The following is a 25,498-nucleotide window of genomic DNA, read 5'->3' on the forward strand; positions in this document are numbered from 1 at the left end:
CAAAAAGTTGCATCGTATTTATTTCAGAAAACTTAAACAACTTGCTCAGAGTGAAATGTTCTTCAACTTTCCAGCCTAATAATTATTTTATAAATATCAGAAGTGCTGTGCACTTAATTCTTTAGCTGAAGGCATTATTTTCAGTTTCTGTACACTGCTTCGAGCTTGCTCCATTTAATCATTTTAAAAGCTTATTTGGTGTAAATTGAATTTAACACTGTAGTTGCAAGGGTGTTATGTAAAAAGTCCGAAAGATTCTCTGCGTAGGGGGTGCTGGTAACCAACGACGGAGCTTCGGCAGGGGAGCAGCGACTGCATCATCTTAAACTCTGCAGCACCCTCTCTTGACGCGATGCAGCAAAGCCGTCAGCTTCCCTCCCGCGCTCCTCGGGAGCCTGTCAAAGCGCCTGGCACAGCAATCCACCGCTCCGCTGCCTTTTACCTTTTAAAGATCTAGTTTGTGTAGTAAAATCTCCATTTGCCGTATGTTTTGGGATTAGTTCTCCTTTTTTTTTTTTTTTCTCTCCTCCTACTGCCATTTGGGTCTGTCAGCGGACCCAGATCAGAAAGCTTCAGTCGTCTCAGTCTTTTTGTATTTTTTCTTTTTTTTTTCTTCGCTGCAGAGATCCTGAAGACTTTCCAAACTGCATATTTGGTGCCGTAGAAATACAAATTGTCTAAACCTTTCAATTGCCAGACTGCTCTCTTTCAAAATAATAGAGGAGCCTGGAATCGCCCATGCTAAAATTAAGAATTTATAACTGTATGGAACAGATGTTTTCATAAACATTTGCTATAATTAATTTCAACTAGGGGATTGAAGGAACAAAGCAGTGTTTCCCTCTTCAAAACTTTATTGCCTTTTCCCCATACAGCGAACTCGGAAATCTTTTGCTTTAATATTGTTAATGAAACAAATTTACTCTTCTGTTTGGTTTTCACTGTGAAAAAGGAAAGCTTCATTTGAGCGAGATACCGGCCTTCAGAACAATGGACAAATACGCTGAATTCCAAACACTGCGTATAAAGAATTAAAATACAGAGCCTGAGTCTTTAGGTGCTCATTTCTGAGACCACAACTCTGTGGTGTCAATTGTCAGAGATTCCCACATATTAGAATAAATTTTGTCCAGATCAGTTTGATGAATATCTATCTGTGGAGTACATAGTAGGAAGGAATTTTATGTTTGAAGAGTTGTGAACCTTGGTGTTACAGAAAGCAAAAGAGTCTCGTGGCATTATATATAGTTTTAATGCATAGTAAAATGCTTATTGTATGTTGATTACCCCTTTATACTCACAATAAAGGTCTGCAATCTGTTAAGCAATCTTTTTTTTTTGTTTGCATTATATGAGGAACACATTTTGACTAAAATCATTCTTCCATATCTATATTGTCACTAGTTTTGGGGGGATATTGTTTGGAATGTATATAGTTTCGGGCCAGAATTTTGGTGTTATTGTGAAGAAGAAAAAGTATCCGTGCATTATTGTTCTGTTTTTACTAGTTCCTATATATCGTATAAATATCATTTGAGAAAAAAAAAGTTTAAATTTTTAAAATAAGCATAGCTTAATTGTTTTACACCTGAAAGAACAAGTGCAGCTGCAAGGATTTTTTGAGCAAAATAGAATTCCTGACTGATCTGTCATCTATAAAGTGTGCAAAGAAAAATAGGTAGCTGTCATTAAAATTACATTTCAGCTTTCAATAACCATTTAATGAGTAGCGTAATTATATAAGTATGGTACCTCAAGTACTTCACTCAATAATTAAAAATAATCTCATCTTTAAAGTGAAAGCGCTATAATTATTATTTGACTTAACCAGGACCACTGTTATGATCTCCAGTGGCACCTCAGATTGTTCAAAGTGGTTTTGAAAGTATAAATTAAAATTGGATAAATCATTAAATTATTAAGCTTTAAATATGCTGAAAATTAATATAGCATGGAATTTGGAAGTCATGTTATAAGAATTGACAACCTTAGACTGCAAGCATATATTTGTGTTACAATTTTCCTTGTCTCTAATCATAAAACTGCATTAATGATCGAGTGTTTTATATCAACCTGAACTTAAATTTTCACAACTGTTTAAAATGTTGTTAAAAAAACAAAATTTATTTAACCTTTGATTAGAATACAAAGAAAATATTGAGCAGGGTGCAAACTCATCAGCAGCAGTCTCCATTTTGACACTTGTAAGCAGGGGAATGCACAGTTTGATTTCCTAAGTGGGATCACTTTTGTCATGAATTCATAAACTGCCAGCCATAAAACCCTTTCACAGCTGACACAAGATTGGTAAATTGGTCAGCACTATATAAATATATATGTGTGCCCATATATAGACATGCGTATGTGTGTATACATACATAGAGAAATATGTATATATGTAAAGACACTTTTTTAGTGTCAAAACATATTTTCAAAAGGGGGAAAAAAAAAAAAAAGAGTTCAATTATATTTAAAAGTAGGAGTGTATCCATAGAGTAAGGGTATGTCACTCGAGCTTCTGTCTTCGTAGACTTGGCGCTGGTTATGGTAGTATCCCAGCCCTTCTCCGTAAGAAGTCTTGTGCTGAATTTTTGCATCTCACAGAAAATGGCTGTTTCCAGAGAGGTAATGAAGGAGATGAGTGAGAAGTGTCTGATCCCTACATCGTTCTTCACATGCCTTTTTAGTCTTGTTGAGCACATGTTTAAGCTCAGAGTGCTCATTGTGCCTTGTGCGTACCCAGAGCGTCTTCCTGCTCTTGAAGTGGGGCTCCGAAATGCTATCCAGTTTCTTCTTATTGCCTGAAGTGGAAACCGTGCACTGCCCTTTGAAAAAGCTCTTCTTTGAGAAGATATTATGCTATCAGTATAATAGGCTGTTAAAAAATAAAAATACAAAAATTGTGTGCGTATTTAAGTTAGGCTTCTCCGTGTTACAATTTCTATACATGTTTTTCAAATAATCTTCAGAAAGTGTATTGGCATCTTTCTTATTCTGGGTTCATCTATTTTATGCTATGTCTATAATCTCAAATGTGTTTCTTGTAAAGAAAATGGTTACTGCAAGTGACAAGGTTGTGTGTTGTGGGTGAATCTGGAACCCTGGTAAATGTACAATTTACAAATCATTGTCCATGCATCTCTGAAATCTAAAGAAGTCAGCATATGAAATATTCTTTTTTTGCCTGGTTAGTAAAAGCATCAATTTCAAGTTACGCAAATTCTCTTGAAACAGCCTCCAGCTGTGTCCAGTAGTACCAGGTCCCAGCCACCCAAGTCCCAGCTCCCTTAAGCCCTTGGTCTCCATGCGTAAGAAAATTACTAAATTATTATCTGTGCAGGGCTTTATTAAAGTTTTTGATGAAGTAAGAGAGAGAAGAAAAGTGAATGGCATAACTTTTAGTGTGTGTGTTTTGTTAAACGGGAGATTGTGGCCATCTAACCCGCTAGCCTTTCAAACTATACATTAAGGAAGTACCTTAAATCTGTCTGGCCCTCAGTAAACCATCTGATGTAGTGCCACAGGAGCTGTTAGGAAATAGGTAGGATGGGGATCAGTGAAGTATAGTAATTAGAAGATGAATAGAGAAGTGCGGGTTTTAATGAAAGAATTATTTTTAGTGGAGTTTGTGGTGGAACTGATCTTATTTGTTGTGTTGCAACAAAGTGAGAGATGGCACTGATGGACTTTTATGAAGAAATAATATTAGAAGGTAGTGTCCAGTGCAAGCACAAATAGAGTATTCAGGTGGGACTGGTCCTTTCTGAGGAAAAGAGGACTATAAACAGCATGAAATAGTCTGAAATACAGTATTGTACTAGCAAGAATTTTTACTGTAGACTGCAAACTTCTTTTTGTGAATAAAAATGGAGAGTAAATGCGTAGGAGTGTTGGTTAAGGATGACTGTGAAACTGCAAGATGGTGTGGCGTGACTATAAACTGTATCGAGCAAGATTTTTTTGATAGAGAGGAAAACTACTGTCCAAAGAATCAACTGGTTAAACTTTGGTATGCTCCTGTCCCTTCTTTTCCATGTGTAAGAAGGACTGATTTAAACAAAACAGGCAATAAGGAGCCTCATTTAGGAAAAAGACCGAAAGAACTTGATTTCAGTAAGTAGAAGAGAGGACACAAAAGTGTGCGATGCTATCTGCAAATGAATTAAGAAAATAAAAAAAACAGGGACACAGAAGAATTATCAAGCTAAATGACAGGTTGGTCAAGAATAAATTTGCTTGAAAAACAGATTATTCTTTCTGACTTTTAACAGTTCTTCAGTAGAAGTTGTTATTATAGAGAGGCAGGTTTCCTTGTAATCCTTGATTTCTGTGAACATCACTATTCTATGTATAAACAGCCCACAGGATGTAAAACAAGATGTTTCATAGACGTGTTACTTGGGTAATTTCAGAGAAGCTTTGAACTTGTGCTATGACAAAAAATATGTAGTATCATACTGTCAACTTGAAATTTTTCACAAAATAGATGAACTTTTACATTATTTGACATAATATTAGTAAAATCAAACTCATCTATTTATATGCTAGTATAATTCTGTAAACTTACACTACTAAAATTGTGTTTAAAAAGTTGAAAAGGGCCTCAATGAAAACTTTAAATGAAATTAAATCTCAGATTTTCAGAATATTCAGATGCCAAATGAACATGGAGGCTAGTTGTCTCTCTTGCCAGCTGTAAGAATTTGAGATGTAAAAATAAGACTTGTCTATATAAGTTTTGTCGTAAACTAAAGTTACCATATATGTAAAATCAGTTGCAATACTCATCGATACTGAGTTACTTATTATCAGGGTTTGTCTTATAACAAAGGTGTTTTCCTTTATTTTTGTATTAGGAGAATCAAATGAAAATGGAAGCACACACCACACCTCAGATTCTGATGGAACATTTATTTCTTACAGGTTAGTAATTTTTTAAATTTATTTTCGAGTTTTACAAAGTTTGAATACAATAAGCGACATAATCTATTTAAAGCAAAAGAAGAGGTCCATATATTTTGAGAGTATTGTACAATCTAAATTGTAACGACCAGTAGGCTGAAGGACATGAAGGACATTTAATCAAGGAATTATCTGAAAAGTTGTTTTCCTGATTATTATTTTTTGAGAAAGCTATTCAACATGCTTGACTAGTACAGGATGTTTGTAAGCCTAAATATTTTTAAGGGTGTGTTTGTTTTTTCTCCAAAGTATGCAATAAAGTAGGAATCCTCACCTAAACTCATAGCAGCTAATCTAAAAATTGTTGAAATATTTAACTCACCAGAGATCACCTTTCTGATCTTCTCCAAAGTAACTGGCTTTATGGACCACACGGAACTCTTATTTGCTCGTTATTTCAGGTCAAAAACCAAAGCCAGGACCTTTTAAATTTGAGATTTTCTAACAGGAAAATAAATTTCAATTCTGTTGATGGTAAACACTGGTTAAAGAAACATGATGCTGAGCAACTTTTTGCAGCGCTGTCACTGGGCCTGGGTGTTGCTTGGGTACATACCGGAGGGTGTCTTGTACTTGAAAGCACAGAAGGCTAATCCGCAGATGCGTAGCTTCATCTTTCAGCCAGCAAAATACTGCCTCTGCCAGACATGCTAAATCTTTGTCCTTGTGACTGGTAAATTAATGGTAAGATATGTGCTAACTAGAATGACTGCATCTGATTTCGATGCCTATGTATGATAAAACAAAACAGGCTTACCACGTGCTTATTTTGGATTCGTTTATTGAACTATGATGAATGGCATCTTTTTCATTTTTTGTTTGTAGTCTACTGGAGTCTGTACTTCAAAGAGGTGTAGGCAGGCAGGCAGGAGGAACCTGCCTGTTTGCCTTGTCCTGGTTGCAGCTGGCTGGGTGGGGAATATCGCACCATCCTGCAGGCCGTGAGCTGTGCTGGGCAGGAGGAGCCTTCGGCTGCGGGGTGGCAGGGGGGAGCGGCGCCCGGGGAACCTGTTGCAGGCTGGAGACTGAGAGAGTGCTGGGGAGAGCAGGGAGCAGAGAGCCTGGTCTGGAGGATGTTGAAAAGAAAGACTTTTCGTAAGGACCTAGAGGGAACAGCAAAGAGTTGGTTGCGATTCAGACGTTCAGAGGAAGCTTCCGGACTGACAGCAAGGTTGGAAAAAAGGGTGTGCCTACAGGGACACAGGGGGACAGGGGAGGTTTGATTTACAAATGCTTCCAATTTTCTGTGTTCTAGTAAGTCTGCTCTAATGAAACCTACTTTGTGGTGAAATAATACCCTTCGAGGGCAGTTAGCATGTTCACTTCGAGAAAAATATGTTAGCAGATCCGTTTCAGGCTTCTGCCTGACTCAATTTCTTGTCATATTTGTGTTCCCTAATGCATGTAATGTGCTGTCTAAATTAAAAGCTGCCCGGCGGAAAGGGACCTGGGGGTGCTGGTTGACAGCCGGCTGAACATGAGCCAGCAGTGTGCCCAGGTGGCCGAGAAGGCCAACAGCATCCTGGCCTGTTTCAGGAATAGTGTGGCCAGCAAGAGTAGGGAAGTGATCGTGCCCCTGTACTCGGCACTGGTGAGGCCGCACCTTGAATCCTGTGTTCGGTTTTGGGCCCCTCACTACAAGAAGGACTTTGAGGTGTTGGAGCGTGTCCAAAGAAGAGCAGCAAAGCTGGTGAGGGGCCTAAATACCCTGGAGGTATTTAAAAGACATGTAGATGTGGTGCTGAGGGACGTGGTGTAGTGGTGGACTTGGCAGTGCTAGGGTAACGGTTGGACTTGACGACCGTAAAGTTCTTTTCCGACCTAAACGATTCTATGATTCTAAAAGAAGGGCTGAAAAATACCACCCAGAATAATTGTCATGTTTTTTAGGCGAGAAGCGTATGTAGATACAGAGACCATGAAGCAGTCTCTGAAAAATAAGCAAAGTAGAATTTGGCCAGATGAGCAAAAGGAAGGAGTTGAGAGCTTGCTCTGCCATTAATTCCAGGACACTTACACCTGAAAGTCGTTAACTCAAGAGCCCCAACTGTTGTAACTGCCAGGGTAGAACTTGAAGAAGACAGCTTCAGCTAGGCTCTGGTTCCACAGGAGTGTAAGCTGTGGGGCTGGGGTCCGACCCTGTCTTCCTACCCCTTCTTCACTCATCCAGCGGCACTTACTTCTCAGTGAGCCAGTCCAGGGGGCTAAACTAGCCCAGCCTAAACTGTAGTGAATCCCCGCGATCTTTAATGCTCCACAAATAAGAAGAGGTTAAAGCTGGTCTTTGTATCTCCATATTCCTTAGTCCAATGTGCATATAAAAAATAAAATGTTGGCTACAACTTCCACTAAATAATTGTATTTGTCAGAGAGGATTACATCCCAACTTAGAACACTGAAATTAATTAATGTTTTAAAAGCAGTCCCATACACCACTGCCAGAGTGTTATTGTTATAATCAGAGGCAAGATGGTAAAGCAAGATAGTACCGTGTATATGTATATATGTCTCTGTGTGTATACACATGTATATATATAAAAGAAACCTCTGACTTTCAATAGTTGGCAAGCTAGCACTGTTATTAAGTAGTATTACAATGTTTAAGGTGTGAAATGAATATTTTCTGCTCAGTGGCAAGTAGCTCCCATCATATAATGAGACTGGCTGTAACTTTGCTAGTTGGGTTGAATGTTGTGTTGATAGTTATCATTCTGAGCTGCATATTAAGTAAAAATGAGCAGCTAATACCTTATGAAAGATGAAGAGTGAATCTTAAACTACCTTGAAAGGTAACGATGGTAAATGGTTGTTGTTTCTTTAAGGGCTCATTAGAGATTTGGACTTACTTTAGGATACTGTCAATGAACATTGTTTCAGTAAGTTAGTAATTTGATAAAACTGATTATAGTCTAGTTTACCCAATGTGTTTCAGTCTATTGTATTTAGAAAAGACTGGCTTGTGAATTTTTACCCTAAAAAAGGCAAAGGCATCTTTGGATCACGGTAGATGTCGTGCTTGCAGAAGACTAACACATGCAAAATTCTACTGGAAATTTTTACTGAAACAAAAACTACTTTATGTTTTATCAGTAGCAGTCTCTTCACAATTTATTTAGGAGAAGAGGCAACTCCAAATGTTTCAAAATATTTGAATGTGAATGTGTTTTTCTATGAAAGTGCTCTTAAGAGTATATATTTTTTACAACAGTAAAAAATTGTTGGGCGGTGTGTTACTCGATTTCAACACTTTTTATTTTAAAGGACAATTTTACAATATCCAGTACAAGACTCCCAATGTGTGTGTATGCATTAATAAAGGATGTCAGATCATTATCCTCTGAATGCTCCAGAACTATTTGTATGGTTTTAGTTTTTAATATGATGGTGTCACCTTAGAGTTTGCGGCTCTTGCTTGTGTTGATCACAGCACAGATTTAATGCTGCTTATGTTCACACAGTGAGCATTTCCCTTTAGGTCATAAAGTTTGTAAGTAATGTAAGTGAAAAGCACATACGACTAGTACATATTTCTAAATATTCTGTGAGTTTGCGAACGTGTCCTGTCAGGTCACAGAGAATTTTCTAGTTGATCTTCAGGCTCTAATGGAAGTATTCTTTGTGTACTTGAGAAGAAGCTTTAGTAATAAGAAATTATGAAAATTATTTTCTAGAACCATTAAAATTTGAAGTTCACTATTAGAAAAATCTGAACAAGGATTTAGACATATAGTAACTCTCATCTTTAAAACATAAGAAACCTGAGGAAAATATTTGAGCTCCGCTCTATTATTTTACTCCTGTGGTTAAAGCCTTTTCTGGATGCGCAAATTGGCTGGACTTCACCAAAAGGAAAAGAAAAATGGGTGTGGGTCCCTAGTTTCTGTATCTGCAATGCAGTGCCACTGGAAAGTAGAAATACTGTCTTTCTCCTGCCTTCCCAAGGGCAGCTGACCTTCTCCTCGCCAAAGAGGTGAACCCCTTGCCAGCACATATGACTACAGACTATTACATTAATCTGTTTAGCCTCAGTACCAGCTGCTTGCATGTTTTTAATTATCTTATTAGATGGTATAACAGTGACCTATGAAATAAAATGAAGGTGAGTATTTTTTAACTTTATTTTACAGGCTATTTTTCTAAATATATTTTAATGACCTAATTATGACTTTTAGGGAGAGCCATTGATGCAGACATTCAATTTGGCTGATAGAATCTAACATCTCAAGGACACTTATTTTCTTCCAAGGTGGATTCATACATTAATACCGCTTCTAATAAATATATAGCCTAAAAAAACCTCACTTTTCATACTCGTGTTGTTAACTTACTTTATGAGTCAGAGACCCATGACTACTATGCAGGATAATTTCTTCATACATCTCTGCACTTGTACATGTTTAATTTCTACCCCATGTATCAAGATAAAGTTCTTTGTGGCTTAAACTCCACGACAAGTGATGATTGCTCAAAGTTGTGGGTTATGTAGACAATGTATATTCCTCCTTCTACTGATATTTCAAAGAGGCAGAAGATCTAGTATAAGACAGACACTTGTATTCTGTTTTCTTCCTCTGACTTATTACAGATGCTGCTTACCAGATGTTTTCTTTCTTACTGCAAAAAGGCAATGTGGTCCTGCTGGCTGAGGCATCTTGTGTGCCAGCCAACAACTGCAGGACTGATATTGAGCATACAGAAGAAAGACGGCAAGGGGTGCAAGCTGTTCCTCCCTGTTTCTACCCCCTTCCAAAAGTGGCTAGTGAAACTAGTTTAATTCCTGTTTGACCTATGGCTTTTCTTGGCAGCTGAGCCAGAAATGGCTACATAGTCTCTGTCCTTATACGTTAAATATCGTGCAAAGATGTAGGCAACATATACCTCCACCTTGTGGAAAACTCCTGTTTTAATCTGTTAGGAAGCAGCCAGTTCCCATCTACACAAGCCTGTTTAGTCTTGTTCACACACAGGTGGTGTTTCTCTATTGTTTTACTTTCAAGCCACCCCTGTGCAATTATAACCTATTTTTCCTAATTTTCTCCGCTATGTGTCCACACCTAATCAAGAACTGTAAAGAACAAGCTTGTTTCTATTGGGATTTTCAAATATTTTGAGATACAATAATTTGGGAATAGAAAGTGAAATAGTTAAGTGGCACTGCACCTCTGTTCTATAAGAAGAATTCTTAGCACTTGCATCCTTCCTGTCTTTCCAAAAGGAAGCAGTAAAGCTAGCATCCATGTTTGTTTTGTCTTCCATAGAACCATCTGCTAGACACCGTCCTGGTTGATGCCATTTATGTGCCTGTAAACTCTCTTCTTGAACATTGAGATTCTTCTGAAAGATTATGTGCTTATAATCTTTCTCTGGATGTGGTACTCTGCCAGTACTCTCATTTTGTCCCTGTTTGTGAAGAAGTTAGCAATTCCATCTTGCAAATCTCATATTTCCAGAAGGTGAGCAGAGGTTTCTTCCAACAGCTTTTTTTCTCCAAATGCAAGAAGATTACTGTCATACCTACTAAGAGCAGATAGAAACTGTCAATTTTTTTAACTTTTCCTGTGAAAATTATATTACTTTATAAAGAGGTAGAAACAGTAAAAAAGGCTTGCTTTCTGTTTGTATGTGGTGTGATCCCTTAGAAAATAGGGGAAAGCAAATTTAATAAATTTACTTGAAGCCTGAGGTGCTCTGAACAGAGAATCAGAAAGGAAGGATTGAATACTAGCACCTTTTTTTGGCAGAATGCTTCTTGATGGATTGGTAGCAAAAAGGAAGGAGTTGGTACATGAAGAGAGGGAGAAGGGTAGTTTAGAAAGTAAAGATTTTGGTTTACTCTTGATTTATTGTTGTACATGAAAATTAGCATGTATACCATTGATGCCATATTCAGATGGTGTCATATTTTCCCTTAGTAATGTTCTAAATGTTTTATTATGGATTTCCTTTACTTTTCCACTCTTCAATGATCTTTGAACAATCATGGCAGCTGAGAGAGGTGACTGAGGACTGGAGGTAAGCAAAAGTCACTTCTAGCTTCAAGAAAGTTCAGGAGGAGGACCCAGGGAACTACAGGCCAGTGAACCTCATCTTGATTCCTGGGAAGGTTATGAAGCAGCTCAACATGGGAACTGTTTCCAGGCACCTGAAGGACAAAGAGGTCCATCAGGAGTAGTCAGCATGGCTTCACCAAGGGGAAGTCATGCTTGACCAACTTGATAACCTTCTACAATTAAATGACCGGTCTGGTAGATGAGGAAAGCAGTGGATGTTGTCAGCCTGAACTTCAGGAAGGCTTTTGACACTGTCTGCCATAAGATCCTGATAGATAAACTGTTGATGTATGGGCTGAGTAAGCAGACAGTGAGGTAGGTTAAAAAATGGCTCAGAGAGTTGTGATGAGTGGCACAAAGTCTAGACAGCTGGTAACTAGTAGCGTACCCCAGGCACCAATATGAGGTCCAGTTGTGTTTAACATCTTCATTAACGATTTTGATGATGGGGGAGAGTGTATCCTCAGTAAGTTTGCAGGGAACGCAAAACTGAGAGGTGGCTGATACACTAGATGTTTGTGCTCCAAAGAGACCTTGACAGGCTAGAGAAATGGGCTGAACCTCATGAAGTTCAATGAGGAGAACTACAAAGTCCTGCACCGGGGGAGGGAGAACCCCAGGCACCAATATATGCTTGGGGCTGGAAAGCAGTTTGGCAGAAAAGGACCTGGGGGTCCTGGTGGACATCAAGTTGAACATGAGCCAGCAGTGCACCCTTGCAGCAAAGAAGGCTAATAGTATCCTGGAGTGTTGCCAGCAGGTCAGGGTAGGTCACCCTCTACTCCACACCTGGAGTACTGTGTCCAGTTCTGGGCTCCCCAGTGCAAGAGAGAGATGGAGCTACTGGAGGAAGTCTAGGGAAGGGCCACAAAGACGATGAAGTGACTGGAGCATCTCTCCTATGAGGAAAGGCTGAGGGCTGGGACTGTTCAGCCTGTAGAAGAGAAGGTTCAAGGCGGATCTTATAAAAGTCTGTTAAGTATCTGAATGAAGGGTATAAAGGGGATGGAGCCAGGCTCTTTTCAGTGATGCCCGATGGCAAGACCAGAAGCAATGGGCACAAACTGAAACACAGGAGGCTCCGTCTGAACATCAGGAAATGCTTTTTTATACTGTCAGGGTGACTGAGCGCTGGCACAGGTGGCCCAGAGAGGTTGTGATATCGCTCTCCTTGGAGGTATTCAAAAGGTGTGTGGAGAACTAGCTGTAGGTAGCCCTGCCTGAGCAGGGGGAGTTGGACCAGATGACCTGCAGAGGTCCTGGCCAACCTTAACTGTTCTGTGATTCTGTAAACCTGATTATTCAAAATCCTAAAAATAGAATTAGTTTGTTCTAAATCAGAAAGAGGAAACACCTGTGGCAAGAGCAAAACAAAGAAGGTCTGTATGAGTGAAAAACATGATCTCTAAGCAAAGGTTCGGTGCTAGGCTGACTAGCATGAGCAGCATAGCATTTGAGGTCAGGAATGTTAGGTTTGAAAAATTTCAGAAATATTTTATTCTTTCTTCTTTTTGTTTTTAAATTAGTATTTTCCTTTTTTGCAAGCACCATTAGTCCTTTAGTAAACTGACCAAAAAAAAAAAAAGGAACCCAACAGAATTGCTCCTGTGATTTTTATTTTGGTCCCCAAACCTTTCACAATTCTTCCTTCTAACACCACATCAGGCAATAATGAAGTTGAAATATTTATTAAAAGTTCTGAAGATCTAACTAATGCATTGTCATTAATTTTAAAACTCAGAACTCCTATCACCTTTGCAGGAATGCGATTAACACTGACAGGTGAATGGCACCATATTTTTCTTGGTGCTAAAGTTAAGATCTTAAACATATTGGCATTAGCTTCTAGTCCATGAGATGCACAGTAACATAAAAGCAAGAACATCTGCCGCAGAAGTGGGAGTGAGCTGTTGGCTGAGTTTAGCAGCAGGAGAACCTGGAGAGGATCAGTTCTTTGCTCAGTTCTGGCTCAGTGCCATCAGTGGGATTTTAAATGGAAGAGTTGTGTACTATATCTTTGTAACAGAACTACTGAAGGTTAAACCAGATATCTTGATTTTCCTGTACTCTGTTCCAAATACATCTGGTAAGTGATTTCATTTTGGTTTAAAAAAAACCCAAACAAACACCATCACCTAGAACTGTATGCAAAACTTTAATGCAAGACGGCAGGTTTGAGGAATTACAGTTTTTAATCCAAAGAAGCTTGAAGACAAAAGCTGTCTCAAAATAATGTACAATTGAAATAAATGTAAAGAGCAAAGACTTGCTTTTAGTAAGACTATGTGGGTTTTAATGATGGTAATAAAACCTCGTCAGTTCAAGAGATTAAAGTTATATCATGAAATCACTTCCTCATCTTCTTATGTCATTGCATGCAAAATGGACAGATTTACAAAGTTAAGATGGAATTAACAATATTAACTAGAATTTTGCATCTGTCACCCTGCACATCATAAAATCATCCAAGTTTTGAAATCAGGTGCATATTTTTAAATACTGTCACGACTACGCCAGTTCTGTACTTGCTCTAGCTAGTCAGGTGTGAGTACAGAACATCTGGGGGCATATTCCTGCAAAAAGTATCTCCAGTCTCCCTGTTACATCCATTTTTTCATTTGATGATTTGTAGAGCTGTAGCTTTTAACTTCTGCTGTGTACTACAGCAAACTCTAACTTTTCTCTTTCTTAAAGAATTCATGTCTGTTCGTATAACAAGGCTGCATGCACGTGAAGACACAAAATTCTCAGAGCTCTGATTAGCTGTGGGTATGAATTAGCAGAAGTGAAAAATAGCAAATCTGATGGTGGAAGTACTGGTTAGAAGGCAGCAGGAGATATAGTCTCTCCACAGCCTGCATCATAACTAAAAAGGTGAAGGGAACTAAAATGTTTTAAAGTTTACTGGGGAACTCTTATTCATTGCATGTTTGTATCTCTCCCTTTGCTATAGAAGAAGATTAGCCACCTTGTTTAAACTAGGTTTAAACTAAGCCCGGCATTTTAGATGACAGGCTCTTGGTGGGACGAGATCTGCCTTGCCCAGGGAACTCTAGTCAGGACAACCAGAAAGTTAATGTTCTGCCTGTACGTGCAAAGGATTTCAAAGGTATTGGGGGGATTCAAACTAGAAAGCCTTGACTCTGCAACACGCAAATCAGTTACAATACAAAAATAAAAATTATTGAACATGATATCTAAATTTTGTTTTGCCATTCTGTAAAGGTGCGCATAAATGGAGGAGAACGAGCTGATGAAATTTTGAAATGACTGTAACATTCTTCTACAGAACTCTTCTACAAAAGCTAAAGAATTACAGTTCTCCCATGGCCAAACCTGGCTCTTTGGCTGAGAACCACCAAGGCAAAACAGACAATTTGGAGTATGGAGAAAGGTATCTCAGGGTCCTGCCTCAGATCCAGTGCTGTTATGAGAGGTGCTGGCAACGTGTCCCACTGCCAGTGCAGCTTTATTTCAGTTCCCCGGACTGTACTGCACACATGCCAGTAGCTTGAAGAGCATAGCTAGCTAATAACCCGAAGTTTTTGCTGGAAAGTTTACGTTACAAAAGTGATTTTACCTTTCTTCACGCAAACCTTTTTAACTGTATGTCAGCCAAAAGCGGATGAAACCTGAACTGTTTAGAAAAATCAGGCCTTTGAATGTTGAGCCTCCCAGCAGCACAGCCATGCATATCCACACTTACATGGCTGTTAACTCTGCCTCGTATCCTGAGGCAGGAGTTTGAGAAACAGAGGGAAATACATATATTTTCCAAGCAGATTGATAAGCTTTCACATTAAGGCTGTCAAGTGGATTTTCAGGGTAGCAAATAAAAATCCATGTGTTTCAGAAATGGTTTTGGTTTAGAAACTTATTGCTTATTACTTGCTACTACCTTTCAATTGTTTTTTCACCCTGTTTTTATAGAATTAACTCTGTTTTCATTACATTCCTGGCTGTTGCCTCACTTTTTCCTCAAATGTTCATTTTATGGCATAATAAATAATACAAATTATACATGTTTCTTGGATTTATGCGGTATGTTTGAAAAGAACTGTTGCCTCGATTTAAATATAGATACTATATTCACTTATTGATGTTCCTATCAATAAAGACCTCATATTGCAAAACATATGACACAATAATTCAAGAATTTGTTTTCTTTCTGACGGCATGTTCAGTAGCCTGTTGCTTCATTGGGTGCCTCTGGGGAGCTGATTTTGGGTCTCAACATTTTAAAAAGCACATTCTGAAGACTAACAAAAACCGGTATGAAAAAGTCAAATTGGTTTTTCTGGGAGCCTGCAACACTATTTTGTTGTAGATGATTTTGCCAATACTAGCAATACTGCTCAAGAGTTTTCTTTGGATCTCTATGAGACTATCCATTTTATCCTTCAATATTGGTCTAGAGGGTAGAATAACCTTGAGATTTAGATTGAAATCTCAAATATGTATGCAAATGTTCACACCTTCCAATAGTATTGCAGTATTCTTTCATGAACTGAGAAATACTCCTTGTTACTGAAATGTTGTTGTAAATATTGAATTGGTCTTGTTTCATCATGGACACAAAAAAAGGGATTTCAAAACTTGGCATAAAATACTTTAAAAATGCATGAGATAAAATCACTATACCCACTGTCTAATGAAATGTTAGATACTGGTTTCTTTGTTACCCGCAGTTTCAACTGAAAGTGAAATAATTATGGACAGTAATATTTACCTGGTAGATCTGAGCCCCTGCAGTCCCAGAACTGAATCTTTGCCCTTTTTCAGTGACAGAGGTTGTAGTTTGATGTGGCTATTCACGTTTTTACATTTCTATGGTTTTAGTGTCTTCCACAGAGTTTGATGTTGTCAATGTCGTAGTACAAAAATGCTTCTTACACTAGCTTTAAAGTTGGGAAGGATCTGTATTTGTGTACATCAGCAGCTTTATCTTGTAAGTAGGTAAATGCAGAAGTTAACTAGCCGTGATTACTCTCTGTGCTGTACCACCCTTCCTCAACTGTATTTCTTCCTCTTCTGAACAGAGCATTTATTCTGTGATGAGCTTGGGTGGGTACAGTTGGATTCTTCTGCATATCTGTGCTCAGTGCATTGGTTTTGCCATTGTGCTGCAGATAGAAATTTAGCTGCAGAGCCAGAGACTGATGTTCCACTAGTGGCTATCAGTGGAAGAAAGTCTTCGTTACCTCTCCCCAGCACTACCACAGCTCAGTGTTGCCTCAGTGAAACTTTGGGAACTACTATTTGAATTACAGAAATGTTTTCCAGGGTCCTTGTTACATCATTGGTGTCACTCATTCTTAAAGAGTTTACAATTGCTTGTTCCTCTATAGCTGTGCCATAGTGGCATTCCAGTGTGTTTTACTAAGATGCTAGACCTCAGGGACTTAAATACCTTTTCAAAAACGGTGTTTAAGTGCATGTAGAATTTTACATAGACTTTATGATGTCAAGTCCTGCTCATCATGCTCACTTCCCTGTATGTTGTCAGAGATAGACATTTCTCTACCAAGTCTTTAGACTTTTAGCTCTCAAAATCTAGTATTCGTAATTGTCTTAACAAGCATCAGATCACAAAACACATCCTGTTGGAAAGAAAAAGAAGACTAAATATGCTTGTGTATGGTTTGCTAGGAGATCAACCTCATTCCTTATAAGCAAGAAAGTATGTGTATTAGACTGGACCCCAGTATAAAATTCTTTTGCAGACAGATTCTAACTCTTTAGTTATGACATAAATGTATGTTTCAAAAGATGGAAAGGAACAGATGAGAACTAAGAACAAACCTTGCAGAATGAATCTGCAACCTTCATCCTTTCCACTGATTTGCTTGCTTTTTCATTCGTACATATTGAGCACTTTTCCCACTTCAAAGTAGTGCAACTGTCCCCAATTCATGCCAATAAATATTTTACATTGGACGGTTACTGCATAGCTACAGCATGTGAAATTAAGTTTCTTAAAGAAACATTAATCCAATTACTTTTTCTTCGTGCAGGCCTTATATTATGAATACCTTACAATATGTATGATAGTATATTAGACAGGCTATTTAAATAAGAATATGAAATGAAAAATGTGTACAAAATAACCAGAAAACATTAACATTGGCATTTGCCTTTATTTCTGTTGTACAACCTAAAGCTGGTATTAACACATGATTATGTATTTAATTTTCTAGTTTGATTGAAAACAATTGCATGTGCTTATTCATTGTATAAGTGGTTCCAATTGGCTTTTGAAGTCTTTCACTTCAGTGAAGCAAATGGGATGTGGTAGACTTGAGTTCCAGTCGTCATTGCTCTCTCACTTTGACCGATGAGTTTTCTGCAAGCCCGGGTTAACAAGGCTCATAGATACCAGATTACAGAGTAGGGCTATATCATTTTAAAAATTATTCTTTTAGAATTGATAGCTTGTTGATATTACACACTGTTAGCATTATTGAAACAGTCCCTAGAATTGTAAGGCTTAATTTATTAGTTTTCATTCAAAATATTTGAGAAATGAATTAGTGAATGCTGTTCAGAAAGGATTTTAGATATCATTCAGCTCTACTAAAACTGAAGCAGATTTCAGCTTCCAAGTCTTCTTTTTTCAGTTGCTCGTAACTTTTCTTTTTAGTGATCCCAGCAGCCAGGGGGGATGTGGAGGGGATATGATCTTGCCAAATTTCTTTTGGCTGTTTTAAATGTAATTTTGTTCAAAACGTGTTTGGAATTGCATTACAAATTAAAAAAAAAAAAAAAGACAAAGCATAGTATCTGCACTAATAGAATTTAAGAAGTGTTAAAATTACTTTCTTACTGTGTAGCAATCACTCCCAGCAGTTGGTGAAAAAAAAATAACCTGAAGAGTTTCTTTCCTCTCTGTTCTTTCTATACACAGTTACACTGGTTGAAACCTTTTGCTAACTCAGCCGGCATACCAGCATTTTAAAAGACGTTGTGGGAATGTTACCCACTTGCAGAACAACGTGAATAGCTTCAGAGCCTGACCTGTTGTGTGTGCAGAGGGATGTGTCACTCCAGAAGCATTGCTACCTTAGGGAGGCAGCTTGGCAGTGGTTATAATGACCAACGATGCCACAAAATTTACAGTGGCAAATGAAGAATATTATACATGATAGAAAAAGAAAGGTTATTTAGATAGGCATAACATACTGTAGTTGCTGAAGTATAAATGACTGTGAAAGAAAGGGCCAGATTTTTCTCAAGCTGCATCTGCTATATGCCATACGTTGTATTTAAAGGAGAGAGAATCATGGTAAACAATCGTAGGCAGCTCACTGCAGAAGGTGAGGATATATGGGAGATGGGGAGCCAGTGAAATGACCAGATAGTCTTTCTGACTTGGAAAATGGGAAATGTGGCAAGAAGGTAGGAAGCTGCCCCACACCATTGGAGTTACTTGCTGCTATTTTGGTCACTTGGGAATATTGGCAGTTGGCAGAAGCTGAAAGCAGCCCTAACGCCTGCAAGCTAACGCTGCTTGAGTTGTCTTTGTCCTTGTCTGGAGTGCCTTCGCTTTTCAAAGTAGTTAATATCAAGGCCCAGAAGTAAACACCCATTTTTTTTAGAAAACAGCCTTAGCTGAAAGGTGGTGCGTTCACAAACACAACGCTTCTGGATTGTAAGTTCACTCCTGTCTCAGAGGAACAGAACCATAATTGCCTAGTTTGCTGAGTCCGTTCCTCAACTATTTCCAGCAACCGTGTCATATAATTCTGTTCTGAAACTGAACAAGTTTTATCTAAAAAAGGTTTTAAAAAAAAGTCACCTCCACAACTCAGCTTAAAAGGCTGAAAACTATCTAATTCTAGCTTGCCTATATTTAGGGCAGTTTGCAAAACCAGAGTTTCTTGGTATTTAGTGTAACCCCACTCTGTGACCCTCTTCAGCGAAGGAAGGTCACCTGAGATCTTACCCTGCAGTCACAATAGTAGTTTCCCTCTTTCTGCTTTCATTTGGTCTCCCAGGGAGAAGTAATAGTCTCCCATGTGACAGTGGGAGAGGGAGATGTTCACCTTAAGAATATGCATTGAAAATAAATCTGAAACACATTTCCTAGCACATAACCCAGCTCTTTATATTGAAATTACCCTTTGGATTTTGGAGTGGTTGCAGAAAGTCTGTGAGCAAGTCTTGGGCTACTAAGACCATCAAATGGCTTATCCTGTTCTTGAGATTCGTTTCAGTAGAAGATGCAGGAAATATAGGTTTAATTCTTTTATTCAAACTCAGTAGATGGTTTGGGACAATTAATTTCCAATTGTTTCCCAGTAGAGCAGATTTACTTGTATATTAATGAGGCACAGGTGTTAGGCCCCTGGTGCCTGCATGCCTGGGAGGCATATTTAGGTTGTTTATCTAGTCAGCCATAGGTACTGCAAGGTACTCAAGCTTGCCTGTAACAGTTTATACAGTGAGGCTTTTTAATTTTTTGATGTTTTTTTAAATTTGCTAGCACCTGTTAAAATTTTAAAACTGATCATGTAGAAAGAAGTAGGAGTGATTTCAATAGTAAATAGCACTAAATGTTAAAGAAAGTCATCTTCTATTATGCTTAACTGCCCAGCTTGACATTAAGAAGAAGAGAAGGTTCATTTAAGCAAATATGTCATGTGAGGAGCTAATACAGTCAACAGTATACTTTTCTGTTGCATATTTTTGGAATAGGTACTTCTTTGTCTACAGCTGAAACATGAATGTGCTTATATTAATATTCATTTTTCTTGTTTATTCACTGAACTGCAGTACCAACATTTTAGAGGAAATGGAATAGCCTCCATAGACATTATGAATTTCAGTAGCTGGCATAATTATAGCGATCTACATATTCATTAAATCCAAAGAAGAAATGTGTCCAAAAAGACAGCCATGCGTTTAGAAATGGTACACAACTAAATATATACATTTAAAAAAGTTCCTTTCCTCTGCTTATCCAAAATTGTGTAGTGTCATATAGTCCTTAAATCAGCTAAGACTTTTTTTTTGTTTAAATGTTCATTCCTTTTGCTTTTGCATGCAGTAAAGAATGGGAAGAACTATTTGTAAACAACAATTACTTGGCAACTATACGGCTGAAGGGGATTAATGGGCAGCTGAGAAGCAGCAGGTTCCGTAGTGTTTGCTGGAAGGTAAGAAGAGAAAATATTTATTTACAGTTTGTGGTTGCAATATATCAACACATTACCTGATGCGCTGGAAGATTATTGATGCAAAGAATCATGAATTTTCCAAGAGACTTCATCCCAATGTTTTCCTACTCATTTTTATAATTCATAGGACATTTGCTAATCATACCGAGTTGCCTTAAAGCTGAATTGTGGGTGATAGCAGAAGATTCCTAGGAAAGAATCTCTTTGTGCTGGGTGGTGTGTTTAGAATTGAGTGCCACACAGCCATTTCTCTTCTCAGTCTCCATGCAGTGAAGTCATGCACTGGAAATAAAAAGGAAGTTTGTCTCACAATTTATGTTCTGTGGAACTTGGGACTCCTTTAAAGTCAGTCCGATGCCTCTGCTAGCAGCCTTTCCCAGTCAATTGAGACGATGAGGACCAATCCATCTTGTAAAGACCGGATAGCGAGGGAAGACAGGTCTTCCAATCTTAAAACACAACAGGTCCTCAGAGGTCTCTTCCTGTATTTTTTAAAAGTTGTGGGGGAAGGAAGAGAGAAAGAAAGCAAAGTAATACTGAGATGCTATATGAAGTCCAAAAGAATGTTGTTGCACTGGCATCAGGTCTTCTGTTCTGCACTAACTCTGATAGTAGAGAAGATTTTCCCTAGTAGAGATGCTGTGTGTTAACACTGATAATTTAAATTACCTCACTTGGAATTTCTCAAGCTTCACTTTGGCACAAAGACCTATAAAAATAAAATGAAAATACTCTTTCTATATGAATGAAAGAAATTTTAAAATTGAAATTTGGAATTTGAAATGTATGTAGCATTGAACAAATTTAAAGTTAATGAAAATACTTTCTTCAGGAAGCCAGATGAATATATGCCACCAGCATTGTTTTATCAGTCTGCTGTTTCTTGAGTGTCTAAATTAGGAGGCCATAACTCAAAACCCTGAACTAACAAAAGCATGAAGTCCCTCACTGTCCACTAATTAAATCAAGGAGTGGTTTTATTTTAGAAATAAGGCTGGTCTTATTTGCATGTCTGATATGGGTTAGGGCTCTATTTTAGACTGCCCATTTTAAAAATATTATCAATATTTTTGTTAAGTTCTGAAATATTTCAGCATTTTTAATAATTTGGGAATGTTTTTTGTTTGTCAGTATTTACTGACATTTACAAATGTTTCATAACACTGCATAAATAAAAATATTTAAAAAGCAAGAAAATACTCTTTCTTCCCCGCTTATTTTATATGCAGTTAAATAATATTTTCCCATAAATGTTTCTTTCTAATCCTTTTTAAACAGAAATGTGAAAGATCTGAGATGTAGGCGTTCTCAAGGACTTTTTGCAAAATCGGCTCTTTTAACTGTCTTTCAGAATTCTAGAACATGTTACTTTTCTGTAGACTAAGATTTTCCCTTTCCACATTCCTTAGGTAGAGTATAGCTCTGCGTGCTTAGTTTCTGCTCTGCTTTCATTTTTGGTTTTAAGCATGTTGCATTAGCTCATCAGTGTTATGTAAATAGCTTTAAGTTTTGTGTATTTATTTTCATCTCTTTGCATTGTGTTTCTGCCATGGAAGTCTCGATCAGCTTGATGGAAGTTGTGACAGTTTACAAAGCTTGAGTTTGTGGCTTCAGGTTTTTTTAATGCTTTATTTCCTACCTTAGAACTGTTATTGTTTCTAGCCTCTTGTTTATTGACTGGAAAGTACTAAAGCCAAGAGTATTTTATAGGTCTTTGCTTTCTTCTGCTTAAGTGTAGAGTACTTGCTCCTCGTTTCTGAGATGGCTTATGCTGTCTGGTAGGATTTATATGAAAAGCTATGTTAAATTGATTAAACTTAATGGATTTGTTTTGTTTTGTTGCTAGTTATTTCTGGAGGTTCTACCCCAAGACAGAAGTCAATGGATTAAAACCACGTCAGACTCAAGAACTTCTTATAGTAAGATCAAAGAAATTGTAAGTTGGTACAAAATAGGTTCTCTACTCTCACGCACTGACATAGGTATTGACACTTAAAATATAACAGAAGAGGATTTGATTTTTTTCTGTTTTTACCCAGCACATTACAAACCCTCGGAAAGCAGGACAGCAAGATCTGATAATCAACAACCCACTCTCTCAGGACGAGGGGGTAAGTTGACCCTTGATTCTATCAACATATGTGCTACTAAAATTCTCATCATCATCATCCTGACACAAGTGAATTCTTGCTGAAGAAGGAAAAATGGCAGGTGCTAAAATCTCCCTTCTAAATTTCCAAACTGATTTGTGCTAACAGTGATTCACAGGCTCTGCTGAACAACCAGAAATGTTAATATCTGAGTTAATATTCTGATTTTTCAGGGCTTATCACAGGGAAGGCTGTGATGAACAAAAAATCAGTGCTGGACTGTAAGTCCAGGTTCACAGCATATCCTTTCTTTGACTGATAGGCTTTTTTATTGCTGTTTTCATTTTATATGCAAAATGGCTCTAACTGGAGGAGTGTTTAAATAGTCAATATGAAGAGAATGCTATTAACAGCAAATACTGAAAAGCCCTCCTCTGGAAGACTGCTCAGCCTTGGAAGTTCTTCTCCAGCAAAAATAGACTTGTTGTACGTCTGAGTTGTATACATACTGAGTTAATGTTTAAAGCACCAGGCTGCAAGATACGCATTTACTCCAAGGTTTTTAATTCTTTTTCTTTATACAGTTAAAAGAAGCAAAACTTTCTTTTCTAATCAGAAAGCAGCCAGCTGCAAAATGACAGATCCAGATTTTGAAGAAATACTGAAAATGTGGTAAAAGTATTTGGCCTGACTATCATTAAGTGCAGAGCATCCAGCTCTCACTGAAATTAATGGGACCTTCTAGTAGCTTGGTATTTTCGAAGTCATGACACTTTGATGAGGGTTTACATGTAGATTTGGGAGCTTAATTTGGGGCTTTTTTTTTTTTACGCTACACTTTATTTTACCTGAAAAAATCTTAGCTATTTTACAAGACATATCTTTAAGCTTCTCCATTAATTATATTACCATTTCTGAAAATTCTTTTTTTATCACATTTTCAAAATAACTTAATACCAAGAAAATAATTTCTTTGGCTGCATTTAAGAGATTTACACCTGGCAAGGCTGTCACAGATATCTTTGCCGGTACTGCTTGTGTTTCCATTTTGTTCACAAAAATGGAAGCCCATGTTTTGTTTGTATTTAGTGTGCTACTCTGCTTCATATTTAACATAGAAGAAGAAATGGGTTTGCTTGTGGAAACATGGAAGTATTGATTCTAGGCACATTGGTGGCTATATGACTTTGGTGGCTATATGACGGTGTGACTGTGCGTGCCATCAAACCACTCTTGCATCCAGCTGGACACAAAGTTGTATCAAATGTAAAAGATTTAAAGTGTTTCTGCTGTAGTTTGTGATGATACACAGCAGCACAACCTTCTTTCTGCCTATGATGTCTTTAGGAGATAGAAGACAAAGGTTCACATGTCAGAGTATGTGGCAGGGGTTTAATCTATAAAACAAAGCCACGGGTCAAACCAGGCATAGGAATGAAGAGCAAAGGGCCTCGGTACCTCTGCAGTGACTTAATGTTTTACTCTTTCAGTGTCCTGGGTTTTTCTTCCTTTTCACAATGAAGATTCTGTTTCCTTCGTCCTTTGCTCTGATGGACCAGGGTGGGAGCAGGGGCAGGAGTGTTTTAAAATGTGATCTAGCTGCATAAAAGGAGCTGCAGGTTAGAAAGATACTAGTTTTACATAAGACATTGTCAAGGATATACGTACTTTTTAAGGTTGGGGTTTTTTTCATACTTGTAACACAAATAGAGAAGCTAATTAACACTTCCCTTTTTGTTATTTTACCTTCCTTCTGCTAGATAACATTAATTTGTGTTCTCTTTCTTTCTGTGGAGCATAAGCCACCATGGCAATGAATTGTTTACTGGGGAGCAAGAAATTCTGGAAGGATTGTAGCCACTCTCTTTGTACAGTATTTCATTCACTGGTGCTGCTGCTATCTGAAAACTAACCTGTATGGAAAGACTGCTATAGATTTTGTTCTCTCTGTATTTTGATCAATGTGTCCAAGCTACCATCCCTTTACAATAAAGAAAAGGCTTTACAATACTTTTTCTGGAGCATACAAACAACATTTGCTGACTTATTTCAGGTTAGGTTTTGCAAAATATTGGTAAACAAGGCATGGAAACCAAAGAGAATAGAAATGGTCATAAGCACAGATATAGAAGAAGCTTTTTTTTTTTTTTAATGTTGGCAGTGAGGCTTACATACCCTGGGTTTCCCTATCAGAACTTTTTTAGAACAGCAAGTCTTGATCTGCACTGTGTATATGTACCATTAGAATGATGCCATTTTCAAATTTGATCATCATACATTCCTTATTCGATTCTGCCTCCACTAAGACAAACTAGGTAACTTCAAAACAATTTCTTACTATGGAAATTATAGCAGCTTCAAATTGGAGTCCGTACATGAATAGGACAAATGTAGTACAGTACAGTGATAGAGAACTTTTTCTGTGACTGAAATACTGATTTTTTTTTTTTTTTCAGTTTTGCTGCTGGTTCTGATAAGTTTGAATTTGCTCTACCTTCCTAAATATTCTTCATAGACCCTTTACAAGTAACTCACAGACCTGCAGCCATCCAGTGAGCAAATGGAGTGAGCCTGGAAGAAGGATCCAGGGACTTGCATGTTTTCATCTCTGATCTAAACTGAATTTCTCACGTTAGGCTGGTCACCAACATTCTTTTTCACCTATAAAATATTGATATACCTATCTGCCAGAAGTGTTGAGGATTAATTAGTTAATATTTGTACAGTACTTTGCTAATGTAGTATATAAGTCTTAAGTATTAGTAGAAGTCTCTGCTTCATACAATTATTTTTCCTTATTTCAGAGTCTTTGGAATAAATTTTTCCAGGATAAAGAGCTTCGAGCAATGATTGAACAAGATGTGACAAGAACGTATGTAGATCTTTAAGGAAATTTCTATATATAAATTTAGATTCTGCTTTTTTATGTGGTATACATTATATGGTGTTTTCTTGACTTCGATTAGTGTAAATGTCAGGATTGTGGAACATGAATGTGTAGAAACATACATTAAATGTATAAAAATACAGCTTTCTTTGAGTGAAAAATGAGGAAATCCAGTTAAACATTAAACCCTGGAGATTTATTGGTATCATTGAAGAAAAGCTCTTCTGAATTAAGATATTAGGAAATGTATTACTATGTGAAATTTAAAATAGAGTTTTCCACATGAAGCAAAGAGGAGGTAAGAGAAATTGAAAGATCTTGCAACTAAATTAT

General features: G+C 37.6%; 1 protein-coding gene across 1 annotated transcript in view; it reads left to right on the forward strand.

Annotated features, from left to right (window-relative positions):
* The window catches only part of TBC1D5 (TBC1 domain family member 5), a gene marked incomplete at its 3' end in the record, with an annotated part of 190,419 nt that overhangs the window by 22,128 nt on the left and 142,793 nt on the right, over window positions 1–25,498 (forward strand). The window contains exons 2-6 of the mRNA XM_082014562.1: window positions 4,857–4,923; window positions 20,059–20,167; window positions 22,035–22,124; window positions 22,228–22,299; window positions 25,083–25,150. Coding sequence (XP_081870688.1) covers window positions 4,857–4,923; window positions 20,059–20,167; window positions 22,035–22,124; window positions 22,228–22,299; window positions 25,083–25,150 — 406 coding nt within the window. The remainder of the gene's footprint in view (window positions 1–4,856; window positions 4,924–20,058; window positions 20,168–22,034; window positions 22,125–22,227; window positions 22,300–25,082; window positions 25,151–25,498) is intronic.

This window comes from Phaethon aethereus (genome assembly GCF_964289735.1).
Source record: "Phaethon aethereus genome assembly, chromosome: 2".
In the NCBI taxonomy this organism is placed as follows: domain Eukaryota; kingdom Metazoa; phylum Chordata; class Aves; order Phaethontiformes; family Phaethontidae; genus Phaethon; species Phaethon aethereus.